Source organism: Caloenas nicobarica, chromosome 1, assembly GCF_036013445.1.
Source record: "Caloenas nicobarica isolate bCalNic1 chromosome 1, bCalNic1.hap1, whole genome shotgun sequence".
Lineage (NCBI taxonomy): Eukaryota > Metazoa > Chordata > Aves > Columbiformes > Columbidae > Caloenas > Caloenas nicobarica.
Genome location: NC_088245.1, coordinates 39754738 through 39774586, shown reverse-complemented (window position 1 = coordinate 39774586; position 19849 = coordinate 39754738). Strand labels below are relative to the sequence as shown.

The window sequence follows — 19849 nt, the reverse complement described above, 5'->3', positions numbered from 1 at the left end:
GCTGGACGGGGCTCTGAACAACCTGATCTAGTTGAAGATGTCCCTGTTCATTGCAAGGGGTTGGACTAGATGAGCTTTGAAGGTCCCTTCCAACTCAAATTATTCTATGATTCTATGACCAAGCCCTGCAGCCTCGAAACAGTCACCCCGAGCTACTCTATCCCCTCTTTCCTTCCCATCTCAGCCCCCAACATGCCAAACACTTGCCTTGTCCCAAACTCAATGGCCACAGCCACATCCTACAGGGAGGGGGAAGGAAAAGCCTGGACCTTGTGCCCCGCAGGCATAGGAGGGTTTTTGGGCTGGGGGCAGGAGGCCGAGCCCCAGCTCTGCACGGCTGCGACGGGGAGCCAGCGCTGAACTCAGCACCCAGCCTCTTGCACCATCTGTCAGGTTGCCCAAGGGCCTTGGGCACGTGACGAAAGCCTGAAAGCCAGCTTTACCGGAATTTGTGACTTACGAAGCAGTTTGCTTTACCTAGGAAAAGCAGTCGCTACAGCTGTGCCTGTGGAGGAACGGGTCTGTATTTGCCTGCACCCCCCTGCCTTAGGGGCCATTGATGCCACACTGAGGTTATCACACGGTGAGGTTATCACTCATTGAGCAAAGATGTGCTGCCTTAACTCTCCTCATCGTGGCTGCCACCGTGTTGTTAGTGTTGTTACACCCTGCTCCCACCACCATGTCTCGCAGTGCTCCAGCCTCCCAGCCGATGCATCCGTCACCTCCATCCAAGGTCCACCTTGAGCCCTTTGCCCTCCACTCTTCGGATGGTGTCTCCAGCCTCAGCACAAGCCCAAAACCAGGGCTCTTCCGTAATTGCCAGCAGCCTCTCTCCAGAGCAATAACTAATGTTTAAATTGGGATGGGGCTGAACGAGGAGCAGTCACCCCCAAGGTCCTGCATCCGGCCAAAAAAACCAATGTGCTTCACCCCAAAACAGGAAGAAAGCATTTTAAATCCCTCTCATCCCCCAGATCTATATATACTGTTTACTCTGCCAGTCAGTTGCAGCGCCATCTGCATGCCCCCCCTCACCGCTACTTGATTCACCAATGCAGCCCAGGCTCAGCTCTTCTTCTGCGGGGCTAAGCATCTATATGGGATTTTTGGAGCTGTGGGGTGAAGCAGATTATTTCGCCCCCAAAGCCAAAGGTGGAGGAGACAGCTGGATGATGGCACTGCAGGGTTCCTCTTGCTGGAGGCGTTCCTGCTGCTTTCCCTCCCCAAATCCAACAGGAGAGAAGTGATGGGTCAGGATGTCCCAAAATCACCCAGAAGCCTGGAAAAATGACCACCCACCATCGCCACCCTGGGTTAGGGACACATTTCCCTGAACAAACACATTTTCCTCAGCGAAAGGGGAAGATTTTATTAAGTTAAAAGTTGAAGGTTGCAGCAGAGCAACAGCAGCTGCCACCTCAAGCGGGGGTTGGCTCTGGTGGGTGCAGTTAGCAGCCTCACAGCTCCTCTTCCTCAGAAAGGAGAGACCTCGTGGCTCTGGGCTCCTGCCAGTTTGGGTTCTTGAAGGAGCCAAAGGACAGTCACGGGGAGAGCTCGTTCATGCAGGCTTTTGCCAAGGTCTCCTCTTTCAAAAGTCCCCAGCAAGCACACCCATGGCAGACTGCCCCAGCATCTCCCTCCTATGGCTTGCTTGTCTTCTCCATGGGTCCCTGGGGGCGGCACGGGGAGGGGAGCATCATCCTCGCCGTGCATCTCAGGGGGGCCAGAGACATTTGGAAGAGAGGGAATATGTGCCAAAGGTGGCTGTGTGGCCAGGAGCAACAGGACTGGGGAGGGGGGGAAAACCAGATTCTCTTTTTCAGGTTAGAAAATGCTGGTGATGTAGTAAAAGTTTTCCCCCTCCTCTTCCCAGCGGGGGAAAATTCCTCTATAAAATATATTTTTCACATATAAAATCCTGAAGAAGGTGCATGTAAGGAGCCAGTCCAAACAACGTGCTCAGGTACACAGGTAAAAGGGCTTCATCAAATAAGCTTTGGGAGGGGAGTGAGGAGGTTGGGGGTGTGTAGGATTCCTCGCCAGGGTGATAACAGATGGGATTCAACCTCCTCCTCCCCACAAGTGAGGAATGGAGCAGATACAAAACAAGAACAGATAAACAAACGGAGAGCAGACCTAGAAAGAGAAAAGACGAGAAATGGTTTATAAAGAATCTACCGAGTGCAGAAATGGCATCTCTTCTGCTCCCCTGGAGTTGGCCACCATCATCATCTCAGCACCCACCAGCAAGTGCTGGCAGAGCAGGGTGACCCCAATCCCGACGGCCAAGGCATCTGAGCAAGAAGCAGAAGTGCTCTGGTCAACAGGACACTCTTGTCCCTGTCACCCTGCTTCCCTCCCCAGTCACGGCAGGGATACCCGCAGACAAGCGTGGGAGGAAGGCTGGGTCTAGTCAGGGCTGCTTTGATGCAGACTTAACATTTCTGTGCTGCGACAGGGAACCCACTTCAAAGGTGAAGGCAGCAGAAACATCACCTACGCAGGTAGTGAATAACTGCCCCCACACTGTCACCTACACGGAGTGAAGGTCAGCCTGTGGCATCCAGCCTAGTTGAGCAACACTTGGTGCTGGTTGCAGAAGCATCAAAAGCAGCACGATGAGAAGGGGGCTGGGGACCTTGGGAGAACATCAGGGAGAACACGGGTGCAGGACAAGAGGGTGCAAGAAGCAGAGAAGGAAGAGTTCATGCATAAAGTTTCAGTGCTGAGTGGAGCAGAAGGAACCGGCAGCCCCCTTCCAAAGCAGGGCAGCGGTTCTCAGCCCCCTGTGCCCGCAGGGGATGTCACAGTGCTCCCGGTGCTCACCATTACTCGCCGACACTGTTGCACAGCGACTCCTTCTCCTGCAGAGCGGCCATGGCCAGGCGCAGGTGCTCCTTCAGCTGCTCGATCTCCCGCTCCGAGCGCACCTTGATGTGATTCAGCTCTGCGTAGACATCCTGGTATTTCCCTGAGGCAAATCTCTTATCCTGCCGGGGTGGGAGGGGGGTCAGAAAGCTTTAAGGCTGACGTTAGGCAGGGGGGTGGCAAGGAGAGCCCAGCAGGAGAAGGGTGAGCAGATGAAGAGGGGAGAGCCAGCCCTGGGTCTGAAGCCCATCCCAATCCGGGACATGTGGAAACTCATCCAGAAGAAAAGTGTGGAGATAGCATTTCCCAAACTCTGGGGCAGGAAAGAAACAACAGTCACTGGTCCCGCCGCAGAAGGAATTTGCAGCATCAAATCAAGGAAGCGATATAGGCTTTACTATGGCTCATCTGCATTTGGGCCAGCGATACGGGAAAAGTAACCTCACCAGAGATGCAGGCTGCTGAAAGGGCTGGTCCTGGCCATGTACATGGCAAAAAGCTCAAGTGAGAAAGCTATAAACTGCAGCATCACAGAGTCTCAAAGCCTCTTTCAGGTTCCCTTTTGGCAGATATCTTTGCAAATCGAGGAGCTGCTGCCAGTGGAGGGAGCAGCACACCCAGCAACAGTGCTCGAAGAGACACCTCCCACCCAACGAGGGGACAAGGGAGGGGACAGAGAAGGTGGCCGGGGAAGCAAAGTGCCTGGTAGACTTCACCCAGGCTTCCCACCTGGGAAAGAAGGGCTCCTGGCTTGTCCACACTTTTACATACATACATCTGGGGAAAACAGCAGCAAAGTCCCCGTGACATTTCCCTTGTGCAAGGTTGCCAGTCTGTGCTGTTTGGAGCACGTGGCTGCTATGTGCTTGGGAGTGAACAGGGACAAGGAGCACAGGTGACAAGAGGGTTTGGCCTGAGCATCCCATCAAACCCAGCTTAACACTGCTGATAGGCAGCTCTGCTGCTCCCCTCCCTCCCCTCTCCTGCCACTTTCCCAGTAGCTCCCAAAAAACACCCACCTTTTGCATCATCTGCAGCTCCTCCCGAAGGCACTGCACCTCTTTTTTTAGGTACTGGAGCTCATTCTCCTTCACCCGCAGCAGCACCTGGGCCGGGGAGCGGGGAGAGGAACGAGAGGTGACTCAAGAGCCACCGCCTCGGAAAGGCCGGCGGGCTCCGGAGGTGCAAAAGGAAGGAAGGGCCAGGAAGGCCAGGGCAGGAAGCGTCACCAGCGCCCTGGGAGAGTGGCGGAGGGGAAACTTGCGTACCTCCTTCCTGCGCCAGCCCTGCCGCTCCATCCGGCACCCCCGCCCTCCCGCTCCAAGCCAAAACCACCGCGAGGAGGAGGAGACCCCCGGCACGGGGTGAGGATGGAGGCAGCAGGGCAGCCTGGGGGCACCCCCGTACCTCCAGCTCGCAGGAGCTCCGCTCGTTGTTGTGCAGAGAGTGGTCCCCAGAGCTCCGTGATGAAATAAAGCTTCGCAGCTTCTCAATCTCATCCGAGAGGCGGGTCTGCAGCTCCTGTGGGAAAAAACACGAAGATGTCAGGGTAGCCAGGGTACTGGCCTCTCCACTGTCCTGACCTCTCCACCTTCATGCCAGCTCTGCCCCAGCTTAGGAACCTCCTTGTAACCCCCTGTCCATATGCAATGATGGCACCTACAATCAGCAGCAAAGAACACACTTGCTGTATTTAACACCATAGTTAAGACAAGTCCATCTACAGCCTCTAACTCTTTTTGTTTTCTTGATGGTGATACGAAAGGCATTGTAAGGCATTGGAACAGGCTGCCCAGGGAAGTGGCTGAGTCACCATCCCTGGAGGTGTTTGAAAGATGTATAGATGAGGTTCTAAGGGACATGGTTCAGTGCCAGATTTAGGTTAATGGTTGGACTTGATGATCTTGAGGGTTTCTTCCAACCAAAATGATTCTATAAAATCTTAGAATGGAAGAAATATGATCAAGTATGTGAGTTTTAACAGAAGGGCTGTGCTGTGCAAGGGAAGAACACACTCCGTGGTCTCTGCTTGCAGGGAAAGCCCCTCTCTTGCCTGGTTTTTCCGGAGGAGCTCCTTCCCCTCCTGCTGACAGTGCAGCAGCGTCTGCTCCCGCTCTTCTGCCTTTCTGGTGAGCTCCCCAATTTCCAAGCACTTTTGGGAGTACTGTTCGGAAAGCACCTGCAGCTCCCGCTTCAGGGAATCCACATCCAACCTGTCAAAGAGGCACCAGCTCATCACTGCCCTGCAATCTTCACCAGCCCCTGGTCACCAGCATCACCTTCCCTCCTGCCACCAGCAGCCTCTGCCCACATCAGCCATTAGCACAAAATATTATAACAGCCTCTATAGACCAAGGCTTCCATTCCCTCCCGCACATGAGCTTCAAGTCATGCAGGAGAAATGGAGGAGCTTTCCATAAAGAAAACAGAGGGAAGAAGCTATAGGGAAAATGGAGGTGCTACAGGGAAAATAGCTACGCAGGGGATAAACTTCCCTGCCATACAGCTCCAGCATCCCTGGCAGCCACTGCTGGGCACCCATCGCCAGTGGGGAGGGAGCCGGAGAGATGGCGGAGGGGACAGCTGGGGGCTACTGCCACTGATGGGGTGCGGTGACACCGGCACAGAGCAGCAGCGTCGGGCAAGGATAGCAGGAGAGGTGGTTTCTTACTGGTGCTGCTTCTGGAGGGCATCTGAGACCGAGCCACACTGCTGGAAGCTTCGTGTCCTGCCCAGCTCCTTATTCATCTCCTCCCGGTGGGCCTTCTTCAATGCCTCGATGGCTGCAGAGGGAGACAACGGGAGATGGGGTATCAGGCTGTGTCAGCTCCAGCATATCTCAGGGAAACCAAGCCAGGGAACCAGTCAAGCTCCTGCTGCTGCAGGCTCCCAGACCTATCTTTTCAGTTTCCCCCTCCATCCCTTCTGCCCTCGGGGCATCCCCCACCTTCTCCACACTGCAGGATCATCCTGATGCACCAAGCGCTGCCAAAGGGACTAACACAGGGCAGCGCCAGTCCTGCCTGCCTATGAGAAGGTGCTGAGCATCAGCCTTACACTAGTAGGGTCAGCAGTGTGGTTCCAGATGACTGGGAAGACTGGTTTCTCACCAAAGACATTTGGGAGAAGTGGGAGGGACCCACCCAAGCAAGGGCATGGCTTGGTGTCCGCTCCTACCTGCTGCCGTCGCCGCAGCCTCCTCTGCCAGGAGCCGCTCCTTCTCCTGCCGCAGCCGCTCCAGCTCCCGCTGGTGGTGCCTCTGGAGCTCCTCCATCACCTGCTGGTGGGACGACTCCATCTCGGCCAGGCTGCGCTCACAGGCCTCCTGCCATGCCGGGGAAAGAAGGGGTAAGGGACTCAAAAGCTTCCAGGCACGCAGGGGCTCAGGCCATGACAGGCACCTGACCGGGCTGATGTTTGATTTTACAAACCTCCCCCAAGTCCAGGGCAATTTTGAGAGAAGCAAGACCAGTTCAGAAGGAACAGACCATCCTGGGAAAGTGAGGTGGCACTTTTATCACAGAACACAACCGTTTGACAGGGCCACACATCTTTGCAAGCCCCGCGTGCTTTGTGGAGAAAGAAATGTTCCTCTTGCTCTTCTTTAAACTGAAGCAGCAAGACAGGAACATTTCTCTTGGGCCGAGAGCTGAGAATAACATACCCAGCACCCCAGCCCAGACCTCTCCGAACCAGGCTGCCTGGCTTGAGGAGATCAACATCAGGAGCCACATCTCAGCATCTGCCTTTTAAATGAAGCAGCATCCCCCACCGTCAATGAAAACTGAGCCTCTTCTCCTGAAAAGTGACACCCTGCACTGCACTGTGGCCTGACAGAGGCAACTAAAGAGCCCTCCCCAAAGCCTAACGCTTATGGATCCTGCTCACACAGCTTGCCCTTCTCTCTGACAGCTCTGAGACCAAGAGGATGGTTCTTCCAACACCAAACGCTGTGTTTGTCCAACACCAACACCAAAACTCTGGTGTTAAAGGAAGTGCTTCCCACCTTGGAGCTGCGCCTCTACTCTCCCTGCAGATCCTGGCAGCACCGCCCCAAGCCCCCTGGGAAAGGACTTGTTACCACCAAACCATGCCAGGGTATTATTTTAAAAAGCCAAGGCCTCTAAGATGTCAGCAAAGAGCCAAGAAGCCATCGTGTCCCCAAAAGCCCCTCGCTGTCCCATTCCTTTCCCTGGTACTAAGGCAAGGGTTGATAAAAAGGGCGCTGCAACACGCTGCAGGAATGCAAGTCTTTGCTGGCTACTCCTCCTTGCTGACACGGGAAAGCCAGGAAGCTTCACAGATTGACCAAAGGAGAGGAAAAGGTGAGGGATTCATTTGGTGATCTGCCCATGGGCTGGCTGCGAACCTGACCAGACTGAGAGAATGAGCCCCTTGGGGAAAGGCCAAATTTGGCCTCAGATGTGAAACTCTGGCCTTTTGAATCAAGTTACTAGGAAGATAAGGTGCCATTCCTTCCCACTCCTTTTGCTTTTTTGACCATAAAGAGGCTTCTGAGCTGTAAATGTCAAATCAAGATGACAGAGCAACTAGTAATGGGCTGGGCACCACAGGACTTGGGGGTTCCTTTTTCTGGGGTAGGTAAAGCCAGCCTGCTGCAATGGGTTTTGCCAGCCCTAATTTACTTCCGTCCACCCACAGTATATTTCCACATGTATGGCACATTCCAAAATCCCCACAGCATGGTGGAACAACAGCCTACTCCCAGGAAATCCCTGCGGGACATAACCCCATTTGCTTTGGATGAGTCCATGGGGGTGGAAACAAATACAGAGAGGAGAGGCTGAAGTATGAGCACACTCTGCTTTGCAGACTTTCTCACTTGCTGTCCCATCAAACAAAAGGGCTGTCCTGTCAAAGTGACCTTCAGGGCTGGGCCAGCTCTGTCAGGGACAGGAGCTCCCCAGGGCCTGACAGAGTGCTTTTAACGAGGGGTTCAGGAGCCCCTGTTAGCAAGAATAGTATGCGGGAAGCTGCAAACCACCAGGGAACATGCAGGCAGCTCGGCAGAAAGCTGCTGACCCACTCCCAAGTAGGGGGATGACTCACCACCCCAGCCCAGCATCATGCCCACACACAAAGTGGAGCACAGATCCTGCCCCCTAACACTCCTTCTACTCCTCCCTGTTTATACTCTGCCCCCTTTAAGGCCAGGCAACACAGACCAGCCTTTATGTAATTAACACTGATTACAAGTGAGACCAGTCAGGGTCACCATGGCAACCCAATGATTAGCGATACCTGCTCAGCAATGAGCTGAGTCCCAGCATTTCCCAGTTTGGAACTGGGAGCAACCCCAGGGTCCCGTGTCCGGCACCCCGCTCACCTGTGAGATGTATCCCCGGGGCATGTGGCCGTCTCCCTGGGACTTCGCCGCCTCCCGCAGGCTCTCATTTCGGGCCCGGCAGGATTCCAGCTGCGCCCGCAACGACTGGATCTGCGCCAGGGAGGGGAGATTGATGCTCAGGCAGGGCTGGAAAAGTGCCGCGACTCGACCCACACGCCGCATCTGAACCCTCAGGGCTTAGGGATGGGGAGCACCATGCACAGCCAATGGAGACGTCCACTTCCCACGGGAATGGCACCCTGCCAGGGGAGCAAACTGGCAAAGCCAGCCCCAGCCTGGTAAGCGCTAGCAAGGAGAGAAGAAGACATCCCAACTTCCAGAAATGGATCTGCGCTGGAGGAAACCACTGCTGCATGTGTAGCTGGGATGACAGACAAGCACATGGCTCCTTTCAAAGGCTGGCAGGGAAACATCTGCAGGCTTGGGAACAGCCAGAGAAGAGAGGCTGCAGAAGTACTCCTGAGAAACACTCTGGGCAAGCAGTGCCACCAATTAACTTAGCCCATGTCGAAATGTGGCCCAGGGAACCTCTCCAGGCATGCAAGAACAGGTCCCTGGCCTCACATTTCCCAGTTGCAAAAGCTCCCAGGCACTCAAGGGGTAGCAAATGGAGCCAGAAAAAATGAGCATCTCCCTGCATCTCTGCCTGGCTCTTCTGCAGAGCCTCCTACTGCCAGGGACCACCAGAAACCCAGTTTCAGAGAGGAGGGACGCTCTTACCTCCTTTTTCAGCGCCTCATTGGTGTCTCCGTGGCCCCCCTTGCTCTGGTTCAGCAGTGTTGTCAAGGGCACCCGCCGCGAGTCCTTCAAGGGCAGGCGTTCCAGCTCCAGCCACTTCTTCTCTATCTCCTCATTCAGCCGAATCCGCTGCTCCTCCGAAAGTGGGGGAGAGGGGAGGTCCTGCTCCCACACCTTGCGGGAAGAGTCCCCTGTCAGGCCATCGCTATTTGGGACCCTGCCGTCGGGGGTCTCGAGCCATTTCCGCCTCTCCTCCGAACGGACGGCCAGATCCCGCTCCAGCTCCTCATGCTTGGGAGCTCGGTCAGAGACCCTCAAGCTCCCTCTCGTCCTCTGCGGGGACACCTGATTCCCGGGGTCCTGTGGCAAGGGAGACAGCTCCACATAGTCAAAGGCATGGCACTGCACATCCACCTTCCAGTGACCACCCTTCGAGTTCCCCTCGGAGTCCGAGCCTGGTCGCTGCTGCTCCTCCGTCTGGAGTGAGCTCTTCTGGGGGACGCAGTTACGGAATGAGTTCTCCTTATTGCAGTCAGAGAGCCTGAAAGCAGAGCGGTGGCCAGTGAAGAAGAGGCACCGTGTGAGAAGGGATGCTGACGGAGGCACCGTTAATCGCCCAAGGCCCAGCTCTCGCTCAGCCCAGCTTTACAAAACCCCACCCTGAGCACAGAGGTGGGCCTGTAGCATCCCACTCCTTGGGGAAATAGGTTTCTCCATGGAGCAGGGAGGATTCGCTCCCAATTCCAGCCATGCTGGTGGAGAAACTGGGCTAAACTGACGTGGTGAGACAAAAAGCAGACGCAAGAGCGTAATCATCAGGCTCTCAATCCATGCCACCAGCTGGTGTCTCCAGGTCACGTTCAGGAGGAGTGGAGGGCAGGGCTGACCTGGGAGTGGCCAGATTTCCAGAGGGGCCTTCCCAGCCCCTGCATGCCAGGGGAGAGGGGCAGCAAGAGGGGAAAGAGGAGAAGTGGCGTGGGGCAGCTCTTACTTGGTGACGTCCGGAGCACTGACCGGGCGCACGTTCTTCCTCAGGGCCTCGATCCAGTTGCGGCGGATGCCTGAGGTCATCGCCGACAGGGTGAAGACAGCATCCTTTGTCTGTAACAGAGAGGAAACAGAGGCCCCGTCAGTGCCCAGTGGAGGTGCAGGCAGCTCCCACTCACTCCCCAAGACCTCTGGGCACCCACTCGCATGGGTGGTGGATGGTGTCAGAGCAGCCACTCGCTGCTCAGAGACTCTTGGGTCCAGGTGGAGAGGTGGGACTGGAGACAGGCTCTGTGCGGGGAAGCGCATTACACATCCTCCATGAGATCATCTCCAAAACAAAGGCAAAAGTATAATAACTTTGGCAGCACATTTGGCCAAAGGTGAGCCAGTGCAATCCAGCCGTTCAGGTGCTGGGAGCTGGGCACCAGCATTGGGGTACTGCCACAGGGAAACCCACACTGTGAAGTGCCCAACCCTGCACACCCACAGACATCCCGGGTTTTGTGCCACCTTAGCAGTCACCTCCTGCTGCTACACCAAGTAGCCAAGCACAGGCTTGTACTGTGGCCGGATCCAGGGTACAGGTTGTTACTCAGAGTGTGGTCAGCCAGGTTACACCAAGATCTGCAGTACTCACCACTCGCTCCCTGCAGCTCTGGAGAAGCTGCCTTGGCTAACGGGTCAAGTAAACACTCCTGGCATTCAGCTTGGCTCCTGGGCTGCCTCCAGCATGGCCTTCAGCCAGCCCTGCAAAGCCGCCTCCTCCTCCTTCCTTTGCAGGCAGGCAGCACTCATGTCCCTGAGCACTACCACCCACGTGTCACCCACCAGCCTTGCCGGGTCACCGTCCTGGCAAAGGTTTGCATGGCTTGGCTCTTGGCATCTTGGCATGGGGAACACACATGCCCACCCGGTGCCCCTTGGTGCCGCTGCTCTGTGTCCACACGGTGCCGGACACTCACGTGTATTTGGAAGCCATAGTTGCGCTGAACCGCAAACTCCGTCACGTCTGTGCAGGAGCGGAGGTCGATTTCTCCATCAAGGTCATCAGCCTGCAAGGACAGCCACCCACTAGGACACAGGTACAAACCCAGCTTTGAAAAAGCCTCTGTCACCTGCCGGCACGCTAACCAAAACCCAGGCCCCCTCTGCCTTCATCCCACAGCTCTCCAGGAGTCAGTCTCAGCTCCCTGGCACAGCGGGGCCTCTTTTAACCCAAGAGGCAGCCAGCAGCATGGATGAAGAGAGTCAGAGATGCCCAGCCACAGGACCAGCCCTTCTCCTCACCTCCCGCCACTGACAGCCTTCCCCACCCCACCAGCCTGCCTTCTGACACCCATCCTCCTCGTCACCCCTTGGCAAAGAGCAGCTCGCCACATCTGGCACCCTTCAGGAGGAGAAGATGCTGCTGCTTCTCTCAGGAGTGTACTTGTCATGCTAGGGCTATGCTCCTCTACCCCCTGGCCGGGAAGGAAGGGAGGGCTGGAGAAAGGCCGGCCGTACTTACCTCCTCCGCATTGGAGTCCCGGTAATACCTCAGGCTCGAGTCAGTCAGCACAAACCAATGTTTCTTCCACTGCAGGCAGATTGGGCAGGGGGAGGGAGGGGAAAAGACAGGAGGGAAGTGGAGAGGCAGTTACCGGGGGAAGCGTAGGAACAGGGAGGGATGCCCTGCGCTGTGACCTCTTGTTGTTCTCTTCCTCCTCCTCTGCATTCCTTCCAACCCTCCCTTGCGCCCCTGGGCTGGGAGAGGGGCGCTGGGTGAACCTCTGTGCTAGCACACGGAATGAGGCACCTCCACCAAAGGCTTCCCACTGCTTTTCCCAGCAGGAGCGACTGCAGCGAGCAAGGGTGAAGGAAAACAGCTGCTCACCCAGGGATCTCTAGCAGCAGGGGCTAGGGGAAGAGGCAGACCACCCCCTCAGGCTTACCTCTCCTGGCTCATCCAGGATAGACATCCATCCCTTCTTGAAATTAAGGAGATCTGGCTGGAGAGGAAAGGACAAAACAGAGGGTTACTGTCTTGGAGTGACCCACAAAAGGGCTTTTCATGCCAGCAGTTGGACGGCAAGTCCTCAGTGGCAGAATGACCATGGGAATAGCCTGGCATCGCTTTTGGGAAACTCATGGGAGTGTAGGACCTGGGGCGAAGGAGAACTGGATTTAGCTCTCAGCAGCAGGCAGTCATTCCTGTAAGAGGAAGCAGGAGATAAGGAAAGAGGTTTAAAAAAATTAAAGGAAAATATGCAGCAGGGAAGTTTCCACGAGGTGCCTTGCAGGTATTTATTCAGAGAGGGGGAGGCAGGGACAAGGAGAGCAGGCAGAAGGGAGTGCTCCACCACTGCCAAAGGGGCTTGCCTTGGAGACAGAGGCAAAGTTGCAAAGAACCAGACACACCTCATCCAAACCCTGGCCATCCATGGCCCAGAGCTACGTCCTTCCAGTAATTTCACCACAGATCATTTATTAAAGACATGAGCAGCTCTCTGTGAAACAGCCCTCACTACAAACGTACAGGAGGCAATTCAACAGCTGTGAAAACACATTGCCTTTAAACCATGTGCCCCAGGGTAGAGATGAAATCCGAGTCACAGCCAGCACTTGATTCTCTCCAAGATTCGACCCTCTCCAAGACTCAGTTGTCTCTGAGATGCTGGGGGCTCCTCTCTTACCCAGCTCTTTCTGCTCCCCACCACTGCAGAGCCTGCCCTCTGCCCAGCCTCAGCCACAACAACCAAAGATGAGGATGAACAGAGTTTCACCCAGATCACCCTGTACTAGAAACAAGTTTCCCCCCGCTCCCCACCTCCTCCTAACCTCACACCACTGGTGCGGCATCCCAACCAGTTTATCTCCTTCCCAAGGTGGAGCACCAGAGAGCTGACTCAGGGGAACCGCTCTCCCTGGCTTTGCCCTCAGCCAAACAGGCTCAAGCTGGTCCCTCCTCCCAACCCTGCTGGTTCCGGAAAAGTTGCACCACCAAATAATTCAGCCCAACGCCTCTTTTCCCCGGGAAGCCAGAGTTTGCTGATTTGCCCCTTCTCCTGCAGCTCAACCGGGTGGAGACAGTGCTGGAGAGGTGATGGTGCCAGAGCTGGACCTTCTACCAGTCTGCACCAAATCTGCCAGCTGTGGGGAAGCCACCAGCAGTCCCCAGGTGCCACAACCACCACCAGAGGCCAAGCTGGCGAGAAGGGGTGGCTCACGAAGCTGACAGCCACTTTGTGCCCCCTAACTGAGCCCAGCAGCTGGCCATGGCTGCCTGGCAAGTCCAGCTCTCTGGCCGCCCAGCCAGGCCAAGTCTTCCCCTGCTTTCATCTCCCCAAGCTGCTGCTCTTGGGTTACACCCGAGGTTATAGGGTGGCAAGCACTGAGTACATGCCAGCCCATCCCAGGGCTCCGGCTATTGGTTTGAGCAGGCACGGGGAAGCCCGCCAAGGGGAGGATTACCAGCTGCTACAGCTTCAGGCTTGGCGAGAAACACTGGACCATGGTCACAAGCCACCCAGGAAGGGAGGCAGGCAGGGAAACCAGAGTGAAAAAGGCACGGGGGGGTCCCACGCCTCACCTCTCGCCGACGTGATGGGCACTGCCAGTGGCTGGGGGAGGAAGGGGACACACACATCCTCATCCCCGTGGACCCAGACATCCCACTGACCCCATTGCCGCCCTGAAAAAGCACCCTGAAAGTTAATTCCTTTCCCCTGGCAGCAGCCCCACCCTTTTTCCCGTTATCCCTTCCAATCCAGTGACTTCAGCTCCGGCTCTGAACTGGGAGCGGCGGGAGGGAAGGAAAGGAGGCGAAACGTCAAAGCGCAGCCTCCCCCGCTCCCAGGACACACGTGTGCGCTCAGCAGGAGAGAGCAGAATCCACAGAGGAGGAAAAACAACACAGGGAGAGAGGGAGCGACAGGACTCCTGGCTGGGGCTGTTGTACTGATCAGCCGGGTCTCATCTTATTGAGGATTTACAATCCCAAAGCATTAGGTGCCAAAATAATGAACATTACTAGGATGTATGCTCTTGGGAAAACTGGTGCAAAGTCCTGCCAGAACCACTGCCCCTAATGTAGCACTGCCAAAAAAATCCCCTCAAAGGCCTTCTCTCAAACAGGTGAATTGCACAGGGCTCCTGTTTTCCCTGCTGGCCCCGTTTTCCCTGTCACCCCCGAACACAGAGCTGCAGCTCTGGAATTGGCTTTGAACCATTCTTCTCATAGCGGGGCTGGTACCATAGGACGAGGCTGATGCATGAAGTGCTTAAAGTGACTTTTCTGCTCCTCCCCACAACCAAGTCCAGCTTCCTCGTTCAGCATAAAAAGCTCGGGATACTGGCAGAGGAGAGCGGAGTTCAAACCAAACTCCCCCATCCAGAGGAAAAGGCCCAGCAGTGGGAGGAGGAAATGTCCAGGAAAGCCAAACTGCGGGGAGAGATCCGGGTGCCAGAGATGCAAGGATGTGGCAGGATGCACCCCCAGCAGAATCCACGGGGCTGCGGATGAGGATGCTTTGGCTCAGGAGGTGGCAGCAGCAATTTTGCCTCGTTGCATTCATACTCCCCAGAGTTATTATGCTCAGGCCTGCAGCTGGCCAGGTAGAGGCACCGGAGGGGGTCCCAAGAAACCAGGGACATAGGTGACATCTGGAAGGACTGGCTTACAACAGCAGGTCAAGGATAGGCAGCTGCCTGCTCTGGCAGAAGAAGGGCTACAGGGGAGGTGATAAGAGCCTGCAAATATCTGAAGAATGTAAACACCAAAGAAGGAAAGGAGATGGGGTGGGAGCGAAGGAATGACTCCTGGGTGGTACAGAGGCGCCGCTGCGATGGAGGAGTGGAGAAGAGGCTGCAGCAGGCTGAGAAAGCTCAGTGTCCAAGGGGAGGGACGGGATGGTCAGGTGTGCTCCTTCCATCGCCAGCCTCCACCATTCCCATGCCTCCCGCTCTTCAGGAGCACAGATCCCAGAGCACTGCTTCCTCTCACCTCTGTGAGATGGCGCAAGGGGATTTCAGCCTCCCGGAAAGCACAACGTCTTCTCTCCTCCAAAAAGGGGAACCCGCTCCACAGGCACAGGCCCCAGGCCAAAACACAAAGCAAAACCACCCCAGCTCACTTTGGTGGAAGCAAAATCACCCCCAGGCTAAAGCACACACGCGGCTCCTGAATGTATACACGCTGCAAAAGCAAGAGGGCAACAGGCTCTCCCTTTCCCACCACCCCCGTGCGAAACGCTGACGGGCACAACCCAGCCTGTCACCTCCATTACCCCGCTCTGCTCAACGAGCGTCCTCTCGGGGCTGGCAGACGTCTGCACCGAGGATGGCTCGCCCGAGGGGTGGGACGCTCCCTGCCCCAAACCCGCATCTGGTTCCCACGGGGAGCAGGAGCTCCCCTCGCCCGGGGCGGTGCAGATTTCAGATCCAGCTGCGGTCATCAGTGCGGTGAGCTCGGCAGGCCTCAGCCCGGGCCAGGCTTACGTGCTACGCTACCGATATTTATCTAGGTGGGGTGGTGCCCGCCGCTAACGAAGTGAAGCTAACGAGCGCTCCACCGAGCGGCCACCAAGAGCCCAGGAGGGGAGCCCGGTGGTGATGGGGAAGGGAGGCACCGAGCTTCAGCCACAGCCCTGAGCTCCAAGCAGGGCGAGAGTCCCCTGGAGAGCAGCGGTGCCCGGGGCGGGCAGGGAGCGGAGAGACCCCGGGGAGGCGGCGGCTGACAGCTGCGGACCCTCCGCCCCTTCCCACCCCCGCGGGGTCCCGCCGGGCACCCGCAAGGCCCGGCCGAGGGGGAGGAGAGCGGCCGGGTAGAGGAGCCTCCACCCCAAACCCTGCACCCCCGCGGGCCGGTCCCGACTCACCGTCATGGCGGGGACGCCGCGGCCGGCGGCGGGGCCGGGGTCGCGGCGGGGCCGGGCGCTGGCAGCCAGGGCGGCGGGGCGGCTTCAGCGGCCGGGCGGCTTCCGCGGCCCCACCATGCCCGCTCCGCCTCCCGCCCCGCGCTCCCCGCTCGCCTTTTTCCTTTTTGCTTTTTAAAATAAATTTAGGGAAAAAAAAGAAAAAAAAAAAAGAAAAAAAAAAGGAAAAAAAAAAAGAACTAAAACCAACCCCAAAAAACTTTTCTTTCCTCCCCCCGAACTTCCTGGGAGGGCCCGGGCAGGCCAATGGCAGCCAGGCGCCGCCGCCCCGGCCGCCCCGCCGCCCGCAGCCAATGGAGCCGCCGGGCCGCACGGAAAAGGGGGCCGGCCGGGGGCGATGCTGCGGCTGAGCCGAGACCCCCTGCCTGCCCAGGCAACAACGGGCTGAGCCCCTCCTGCCCCGGGAAGGGACCGCCGGGAGCTCAGCCCTTATCTAGGCAGGGTTTTTTTGCAAGTAGGGTTTTTTTGGTTTTTTTTTTTTTTCGGTCAGGCAGGGATTTTAAGCAGTCCCGCCATGTGTGTGCACACAGCAGGGTCCCCATCTTCATTCCTGAAGCGGCTCAGTTTTATCCTCCCTCTCCAAAGCAAAAATTTGCAATCTTGGCAGAGGTGGCAGCAGATTCGGGCGGGCCTCTGGTGCCCCCAGAAAGCCAGTAAGCATTGGGAAGGGGAATTGCTAAAGAGGGCCCTAAAGGAAAAGGGGGTAGGGGGTTGCACATCGCAAAATGCCAGGTTCTGCTGCATAATTACACCGAAGCAACGCTTCTTGCTACAAGAAACCTAGAAAAGGTGGGGTGAACCAGCCCCAGTTGTGCAGGGGGAGCTCAGGGCTTTGGGCTCCTCGCTGGCCTGGGCAGGGAAGTGAGGGAAAGGACATCTGTCACCTATTTCAAGTTTCAGAGGCCTTTGGGAGTCTCCTGCCCAGCTGCAGTTTGTCTCTATATAAAGATCAAAGCCAGGCCCTAGCAGGGGACAACCTGGCCAAGATGACTGACGCATGCAAAGGGGACAGGGGCAGGGACTTGGGCACTGCTGCCAGCTACACAGGCTCCCGGGACACTTTCTGCAGTGCTCCGATGCCACTCTCGCGCCATTTTTGGTATCCCAGAAATGCCAACACAATTGGCCGTATCTTCTTTCATGCCACTAAATCCCACTTCATCCCTGTAAAATCATTGGTGCCATCGTAGCACTAGGCAATAATAAAGGGAAGAAAGCAGCTATGCTGAGATTTTAATCCCATGTCTACTGCTCACCCCCCTCTGGCTTTTAAAAAAAAAAGCTCTGTGGCTCAGTTTCTTCACTTGAGAAATGGGCAAAGGACAAAGGGAAGGGAGGTGTTAGTGACTGTGGTACCCAGGAGGTCATGGGAAGGCAGCATCACCCTGAGCCCACTCAGATGAGGCACTGGAGATGCGGGTGCTGCCCGCAGTGACCTCCAGAGAGGGGCAGCTGCCCTTCCTCACCATTCCCAGGGCCTGGCCCCTACCTTGTTGCGCTTTTCACTGGCATTCAAGTGTGGCTTTGGGCTTCCTGAGGAGCTGGTGCCGCTTTGCGGTGGGAAGGCACTTCCAGCCAGCTGAGGCTGCAAAGACAGAAAGCAGGAGCTGAAGCCACAGGGATTTAGTCCTTGCCACGGTTCTCCAGATTTGACCATTGGGCTCCCAGCACTGGCCAGGGCAGGGAAGCATCCTCCCTCCTCCCAGTGCCAAGCAGCATGGCTCCCCTGGAAAAACAGGGGATCCGGGGGAGCCAGGGTGAGCAGAATTGCAACCCAGGGGACCCACCTGCTCTGTGCTTGCCAGATTTATGCATGGTGGGATCCCTATCAACTCTGAATCCTGTCCTACTCACATGGTAAATGAGAAGCCTCTTGTTCCCCCAGTCACTTTCCAGTGGCTTTTCTGGATTGTTTGTGTCTCGAGTGTGCCCAGGACCCTTCCAGTCGTCTTCCAGCTGCTGTGCTGGACTCCCAGGCCTTTTCCAGCTGTCATGTGGCCGTAGTCCTACATCCAGACATTTAGTGGGGCTTTTCCACTCCCTTTCCAGCTGGCGCATCAAGTCCACATGGCACACAGGCTTCTCTTGGCGCTTCCAGCCCTTGTCCCACACCCGCGCTTGGTGGGCATCCCCCCGGCCCCTCCAGTCCTGCTCCAGTGGTCGTGTTGGGCTCGTGGGGCGCAGGGGCTTGCCTCGGCCTTTCCAGTCACTGCCGCCACCCTTCCCAGGGTGGGAGGGTGGCAGTTTTTCCCGGGGGCTCTGCCAGCCGCATTCAGATGGCTTCTTGGGCCCCCCGAGGTGCAGCAGCTCCCCTGGCTTCACCTGTTGCCTCTCTGTGCCCCGCGCTGGGCTGGGAGGGGACATCTTTTGGCTTTTCCGTGTGCTCTCTGCATGTCTCCCAGGACTGAGGGACCGTGGCGGTGGCCTTGCCCGGCTCAGCCCGCCGTTCTCCGAGCCCTTCCCAAGGCCCGCAGGGTGCAGGGAATCCCCTCGGCTCTTCCTCTCCGGGGCTTGCTCCGTACCCCTGGCCTGCCAGACAGCTCGGCTCTTCTCCAAGTTCGGGGGGCGGCTGGGCTCCCCTTGGCTCCTCCAGCTTTTCTCTGAGCGCCAGGGAGGGCTCACGGGCTCCCCTGCCCTCCTCTCTGACTGGCGGGCTGGGCTTGCAGAGCGCGGGCTCCGGCTGCCTCTCTCCAGCAGCCAGCCGGGGCTGGTGGGGCGTGGGGGGTCCCCCTGGTTCCTGCTGGCTCTCTCGGGGTGCCGAGCTGGGCTGGGGGAGCGCAGGGGCTCCTTGGGGCCTCTGCTGTGCTGCTGAAGGTGCCAGGAGACCCGCTGGCCCTAGGGACACAGGTGAAAGAGAGCAGGGAGTCCTCTTAAAACGAAAAAAAAAAAAAATGCCAGCGAGCAGGAACAAGATGGGATTAGGGCTGGGAGACAGCTTCGTTAAATAATTTGCCAGACAGCAATTGCACCCCCATGCACAGAACCTGTACTGAAGAGAAGCCTCTTGCACCCAAAGGGTGAAGGGGCTGCTGCTATTTAAGAGCAGAGGGTCCTGGTGCGTCACAGAGGGAGGGCTGGGAATGTCGGGAAGGGGGAGCAGGGGAAGACAGAAGCATGTGGCAGAAATAGAGGAAAACGTGGCAGGGAAAAGCAAGCCAGCTTGGGGAGCTGGGAACCTCACCTCCCTGGGCAGGCTGGGACTGGACTCCCTCCGAGCTAGGCGGCCTTTGCTGGGTGGCACTGGGGTCTTGCCATCGAGCCGCTCCACGCGGCCTTCCTCTAGGGCCTGGAAGGCCTCCAGGGTCTCTGATTTCCTGCGGGCACACACAGTCTGTCCAGCTGCTGCCAGGCTCAGCTTGCAGGCAGAGCCCCCACGGACCCTGCTCCCGCTGAGCCTGGCCCTGCAGATCTCCACCAGCCCTGGACACCGTGCACACCATAGCCTCTCCCCTACCCTGTTCCCATCACTTCAACCTCCCCAGCTTTCGTGTTCTGCTGCCTCACTCATGTCTTCTTCACACTATTAAGCTTCCCTCCATCTGCTCCTTCACATCCCACCCACCTGCCCCAGGATACTTCCCTGGTCCTCATTAATGTCCCCTCCTGCCCCGTGCCACCAACACTGGAGCCACTCATGCTTCTCCAGCCAAGACCCAAGCAGGACTGCAGGCTTCTTGGCATCCCTGATCTTTTCCTTAGCAGCTCGTACAGCAGACCCGGGATCCCTGGGGAGCACTGACTCTGGCAGCAGGGACCACCTCTGCCCTTCCCCCTTTCTATGGCTTGCCCCACTCCACTGCACATCCTGTGACTTCCATGAGGTGGCTGGAAAGATGAGTAGGCTGGGCTACTACCTCCACTTCCAGCCATGCATCTTTGCTCCAACTTTACAATGGCCTCCACTGCCTGTGTGCTGTAGTAGGGGAGCTCCCCAGGCTAGGACGCACCGAGTCTAAACCCAACCCTTGCT

At 57.1% G+C, this 19849-nt stretch overlaps 1 protein-coding gene across 3 annotated transcripts; it reads right to left on the bottom strand.

Moving 5' to 3' along the window:
* Positions 1 to 1357: 1357 nt before the first annotated feature.
* Positions 1358 to 19139, bottom strand: TRIOBP (TRIO and F-actin binding protein). Of its 3 annotated transcripts, XM_065639874.1 has the most exons (16): positions 19061 to 19139; positions 17734 to 18714; positions 17369 to 17464; positions 11899 to 11955; positions 11475 to 11543; positions 10930 to 11019; positions 9969 to 10078; positions 8960 to 9518; positions 8219 to 8329; positions 6049 to 6196; positions 5543 to 5654; positions 4925 to 5084; positions 4279 to 4392; positions 3891 to 3977; positions 2830 to 2993; positions 1358 to 2139 (listed from the first exon to the last, which is right to left on the bottom strand). In XM_065639874.1, exons 2-15 carry the CDS (start codon positions 18241 to 18243, stop codon positions 2832 to 2834), a joined length of 2385 nt encoding a protein of 794 aa, XP_065495946.1. In that variant the 5' UTR covers positions 18244 to 18714; positions 19061 to 19139; the 3' UTR covers positions 1358 to 2139; positions 2830 to 2831. The 3 variants fall into 3 exon arrangements, with proteins under 3 accessions (XP_065495946.1, XP_065495967.1, XP_065495956.1); XM_065639895.1 differs by lacking the exons at positions 17369 to 17464; positions 17734 to 18714; positions 19061 to 19139 and adding an exon at positions 15823 to 16111; XM_065639884.1 differs by lacking the exons at positions 17369 to 17464; positions 17734 to 18714; positions 19061 to 19139 and adding an exon at positions 15232 to 15455.
* Positions 19140 to 19849: the final 710 nt, after the last annotated feature.